The sequence below is a fragment of the Lactuca virosa genome, chromosome 4, assembly GCF_052849685.1.
Source record: "Lactuca virosa cultivar CGN04683 chromosome 4, Lactuca_virosa_CGN04683_v6, whole genome shotgun sequence".
Classification (NCBI taxonomy): domain Eukaryota; kingdom Viridiplantae; phylum Streptophyta; class Magnoliopsida; order Asterales; family Asteraceae; genus Lactuca; species Lactuca virosa.
The window spans coordinates 173843233-173849459 of record NC_136429.1 but is presented as its reverse complement, the minus strand read 5'-3'; the positions used below and the strand labels follow the sequence as shown (position 1 = coordinate 173849459).

At 31.1% G+C, this 6227-nt stretch overlaps 1 protein-coding gene across 1 annotated transcript; it reads left to right on the top strand.

Annotated features, from left to right (window-relative positions):
* Positions 1-1854: 1854 nt before the first annotated feature.
* LOC145168618 (11-beta-hydroxysteroid dehydrogenase-like 2) lies at positions 1855-3836 on the top strand. The gene is made up of 6 exons (XM_079087390.1): positions 1855-2104; positions 2234-2426; positions 2802-2878; positions 2972-3103; positions 3207-3335; positions 3481-3836. The coding sequence occupies exons 1-6, from the start codon at positions 1922-1924 to the stop codon at positions 3694-3696; spliced, it is 930 nt and encodes a 309-aa protein (XP_078943516.1). The 5' UTR covers positions 1855-1921; the 3' UTR covers positions 3697-3836.
* The last annotated feature ends 2391 nt before the right edge of the window (positions 3837-6227 follow it).

The following is a 6227-nucleotide window of genomic DNA, read 5'->3' as shown; positions in this document are numbered from 1 at the left end:
TGGATGTTGGGCCATTAGTGTTGATGATGCGCCACCTGTGCATCATGATGGTCCACTATGGCCAAGGTGCTCCATCATGTGTGTTGCTGATACACATGGGTTGTATGACATGAAGAATGTTCTAGAAGATGTTGCGTGGCAGAATATGATTGGTTGTCACCATTCACGGGCCTATGGGCCAATGGGCTTGTCCCATTACGGTTTTAGGTCTGATTCCTCAACTATAAATAGGGATACCTGCTTACTCATATGATATGTCTTGTGTCTTTTGTATCCTTAGTGAGTAGGACGAATCTCTGGTGAATTATACTTGTAACCTCTGCTTGAGAACTCTGAAATAAAGAATACTCTCCTCCTGCCCGTGGATGTAGGTCACCTTGACCGGAATATGTAAATATTGTGTCTTTGTGTGCTTTTAGTTTTGCTTGTTATCCGTATTACTTCCTAACAAGTGTCATCAGAACTTGGCAAATGGCATCAGATTTATTCTGAGTCTTGACAAATATTGTCTGATTTCCTATCATATTTTCATATTGCAAAATAATAAAAATCTATATAAGACGGCTATGGTTTTCTTTATTAAGAGAAAACATGATTACAAAGAAAAGAAAAAAGATACCGGAAATTAGAAGCTATCTATGGTTAACCTACATAAAATTCTAAACAAAAGCCCATTATAAAAACAACTAAATAATTAATTATGATAACATCCCCTCAATCTCACAATACGACGGTAGTAGGCATTGTAAGTTTGTTAGATAATAAACCAGATTGAGAGACCGATTAAGCCTTCGTGAAATATCAACAATCTACAAGGTTAATGAAATGTATGGTAGTTGATGGTTCCGAATTGTAAATGACGGTGAGTAAAATAACAATCAATCTTAATATGTTTCGTATGCTCATGAAAAAGGTAATTCTTTGCAATGTGCATCATACTGATCTTGTCATAATGTAAAGGGTAGGTCGGGAAACATCAACACCCATATTTGCAAGAAGTGAATGAAACCAAACAATCTCACAACTAGTCACAACCATAGCTCGCTATTCAGCCTCTACTGAAGATCGAGATACGATATTATTTTCCATTTTTTAGAAATAAACGGTAAAAAATTAATCCGCGAAACAGGTGCTCATTAAGAACTTTTCTACAATCATCAAATAAAAATTCGGATAGAATTCTGATATCATTTATACTAATACCAATTTATAGAGAACTACTATGGTTTCATGAGAGAAAATCTTAATTACAATTAGATGAAACACGACTATAAATAGAATATATATATAAGTTTAGGGTGGAGAGAGTTCATCCCTCCCAACCCACATGTCACTTAGAAACCATATCAATTTTTCTTTTTCCTATCATTTTCATCTCTTCCAACCAACAACATATGAAAATTTATTTTAAATCAACCACATTTTTTGGTATAAGTTAATAAGTTATCATGTATATTGTACAAGTGGAATGAGAGAAAATTGGGTGGGAGCAGCAGGTTAACCAAACCGCTCAACCCACAAAAACCACGGTATAACACCGCCCACGGCGGAACTGTAGTGTTGCAGATAATGCCTGCGTCTCGCCTCCCATCTGTTGCCACTGTGTACACTCTAAAAGGCTAAATAAAAACTCATGCATTACTTATCATGCTAACGCATATAACATGACTAGTTTTCCTATAACTACTAACTTTTTACATAAACTAGAAAACGGTCGAGCTTAACTACTACATAAATTTACACAAAGAGCGTATTTTACTATGTGACACATTAAACTCTTATATATTATGCGTATATACCTATACATAGAGAATGCCGGCTAAATTATTAATTATAAAATAATGCTGTGTAGGATAACATTTTGTATGTTTGCCTTAACTACGTCTTCCTCCCTACAGCATAAACTCAAATACATGCTCTGATGGATCTGATTCACAAGCTCTTAAACCTTATTCTTCCTGTTTTAACCATTATCCTATTACTATTGCTTTATCCCCTGGTATTAGTATTCAGGTTCTTCAACTACTTCATTAAATTCGCTTTCCCTGAAGACCTCGCCGGAAAAGTAACGCTGATCACCGGAGCTTCTTCTGGTATTGGCGAGGTAAAGTACAAGCAGTTTTAGTGTTGAATCATCGATATTTGCATTGAATTTTCATTTGTAATCAGCATTTTAAATTAAGATTAACTAACAAAAGATGGGTTCGGTGTTTGTGAACTGATTTAATTGAAGTATGTGGCGTATGAATATGCAAAAAGAGGAGCGCGTTTAGCATTGGTTGCAAGACGAAAGGAACAACTGGAGGTGGTTGCGGAGAGGGCGAGGGAGTTGGGGTCGCCGGAAGTGATCGTGATTTTCGCCGACGTTTCGAAGGTCGATGACTGTAAGCGGTTTGTTGACGAAACCATCCACCATTTTGGTACCTGTGAGTGTTTACTGTTTCCTTTGCTCCTTGTTCGTTGACCAACCTCTCACTTCTAAATTATTTATTATTTTTTTTCTCAAAATATCTTTTCCTTTAATTTGTTTTTAAAATTTTATTATGTCGTAATCAATTTTTATTTTATTCTAAATTGTAAGGAGCCTACAAAATGATGTCATATTTTAAAAAAGAATACGAATATTAATATTTTCTTTAATACAAATAAAGGAAGACGTATTTATAATTGGATTAGTTTTATTTAATAAAAATATAAACCAACCACAACCAATAAAGAAATGAGAAAGTAAAACAAGCAAATAAAATACCCATTTTCTATGTTTTTTTCTTTAATTAATTAATTTGTTTTATATGGAAAAGTGAATCATTTAGTGAACAATGCCGGAGTGTGCTACGTTCAGGATCAAAGATGTTCTTCAGATTATGTTTCACTCATGGTACTAGATAGTAATCTAGTTCGTATAATCAAATTTAAATAAAATCACAACTTACTAACCACCTTGAAGTTACTAATTGTTTGATTTCAATAGGACATAAACTTTTGGGGTTCGGTGTATACAACCCAATTTGCACTTCCACATTTACGTAACAACAAAGACAAAATAGTCGTCATTTCTTTTTGTGCCAGATGGTTTGCCACGCCAAAATTAGGGATTTATTGCGTAAGAACAAGAAGTGTTAGATATCAATATCATTACTTGTTTTGATTTGATTTGAGCTATATCAAAAAATTGTAATTATCGTGTTTAATTTGGTCCTTGTTAGGCAAGCAAAGCGGCACTAATAAGATATTTCGAAACGTTACGTGTCGAGGTTGGTTCAGATATTAGGGTGACAATTGTTACCCCAGGAGTTGTCAAATCAGAAATTACAAACGAAAAATGGCTATCTCAGGTAAAATAGATGGTTTTGGGATGTCATCTTTGTAAAAAAGATGAATTGCAGTGTGGAAGTTTTAATTTCAATGTGGATTAGGATTCTGGACTGACTATTGTTATTGTTTACTCGATCTACATGTGACATGACTATTGTTGTGCAGACAAACCTAAATTGGGCACCGATAGTGTCAACACAAGATTGTGCTAAGGTGATTTTAGATAGTATAAGACGTGGAGATGAGTATTTAACGGAGCCAACATGGATGAAGATTCTTTTTATGTGGGAAACAATTTGTCCTGAGATACTAAAATGGACTATACGCTTTTTATTCATTACATGCTCGAAATATTCTCAAGAAAACAAGAAACATAGTTAATTAGAGATGGCATACAGAGTGATGTCACTTTAGTATGTAAGCGGTCATAATGTGGTTATTAATGTTTTCGGCTTTTGTATGTTTGATAAAAAACTGTCAAAACAAGACAGTCGTGTGTAATGTAATTGTCGATTTCAGAATATGTGATTTTGATTCAATATTATTTGTTTATTGGCTAATATGAGAATCCAAAGTTAGCTAATGTTACAATTTACGACAAATTGTATAGAACACATTAAATTTATATAAAATTTAGAATTTGATATTTTGTTTTTTTTTTCTCAATTAAGTCATTATTGTTATAACTTTAATGCAAATTTAACCAATCGGTCAGTTTTCTTCGGATGTTTTAGGTTTCTCACTTGTTGAGTAGGCAAAAGGTTAATATGGCTTTTTATATATGATTTTTATTGACAAACATTTTGGTTAAATTGAATACTTAGGTAGACTTGTACCCACTTTCATTTATTTTTTATTCTTTTTCTTCTTTCAAAGCAACATGATTTTGTATAAATGTTTTCTAAAGTAGCTTGAGTGGTTTATCATCCCTCGATGGTGTAAGTAAGGAAATGAATGTTTCATTTAAGAGATGTTATTGTGGACCACCTTCATTATCTTGCTTACACCATTTAAGGATAATGAACCACTTGAACGACATTTCGAAAGTCATTGCACAAATCGTGACACTTTGAAATAATAAAATAATAAGAAATAAGGAAAAGTACAAATCTACATAAAGGTTCAATTTAATCAAATTTGCTAACTAGGATAATATGTGAAAGTCACATCAACTTTTTACTAAATCAGTAAGTGAGAAACATGAAACACCTCAAGCAAATCAGCCAATTGATTAAATTTGCAACAAAATTATAAACTTAGTGATTTAATTGAGAAAAAAATATTCAATGTCAAAATCAAAATTATGTGTAAACTTAGTGACTTTTATACAAATTGCCCTATATTTTAAAACTATTTTCAAATCATTTTTCTATTAATTTTATCCATTAATTAAATATTTACATTCAAAGGTTAATCTGTTCTAATATGTGATTTTATAAATTTAACTAATTTATCATCGCCTATCTAAGATGTTTAAAAAAAAACTATCTTGCTTAATTTGTCGGTCTTTAACACATCATATTTTAATACAAATTTTTTTAATAAAAAAGTTATTCATATACATTAATATTTAAATACAACAATATAGGATTTATTTGAAAAAATACAAAAATATGAAAAAAGTTATTACGTTTGATGTAAGGATAAACTACAGAAAAGTAATTATATTTGAACTTTTTCGATTTTAACACTAAGGATTTTTTTTATAATTTAGACATTGTATTTTCAAATTTTTTTTGCAATCCTCACCATTTTCCCAATTGTCACGACTCATGTTGCAATGAATGTTGACATGAATGTTGACATGACATGCTAACTTGATGTCTTAAAAAACTACTATTTGGTTATGTGACGCTAACATGACATGATGGAGTCTCAAAATTGAAAAAATTGACATAAAAATACACTATGTTTTCACCTTTTCAGTTTTGATATTAAATTTTCATGTTTGTCAATTTGACATTATTAATTTTGTATTAAATCGAATATCATTTTTTTCAGTTTCGTTCATTGTTGACCATTTTCCATTTGAAACTATATATATAACTTTTTTTTACATTAGAAAACGTATACATACATTTTTTTTACATTTAAATACCAAATTGAACGGTATTAGAAAAAATGAAGTTCGATTTGAAACAAAACGTGGAGTGTCAAAGTAAATTAAAAAAAAAAGTAAAAACTTATTGACAAATTGTTTTTTTAAATGAAAACTTAGTATATTTTATACCATTTTTTTTCAGTTTTAACACACAATCATGTCATACAGCGCCAGATAAGCAAATAGTGACTTATTATCATGTCATATCAGCGTCTCATGCCACGTCAACAATGGCAACCGGGTAAATGGGAAAATAGTAAAGATTGCAAAAACTGGAAAATACGACTTAATTGCAACAAAAAAAACTGTCATAATCGGAAAAAAAATACATGAACATAGCGACTTTTGTGCAATTTAATTGGTAAATAAATAACAAATATTTAAAATTTAATATATTTTAAAGGATAAAATAAATAACTAGAGGGTTTTGCCCATCCTTTGCATCGGGTGGATGAGTTATGTTTAGAGATGCATAGTCTCTTTTATGTTTAGAGATATACAGTTTTTTTAAAATATCATATATTTCATTACACGGTAGAAACAAAGTATAGGTTACACAGGAAATCCAAAAGAAATAACAAAGACGATTAAAGACAAATGTTAGCAAAAGTCTATTAAGATATAACCCGGTCATATTTATCACCTAATATTTAGCACACATGTATATTACTTTGTCTATATTGTTCACGTGTATATCTCTCACAGTTAGTTGTATCTTCATTATAAAAACCCAAGATGTATTCACTGGAAAATATATGAAAAATACAGAAACAAATTTTCTCTGTATCTCCTCAAGTTCTGTTTCCTTATA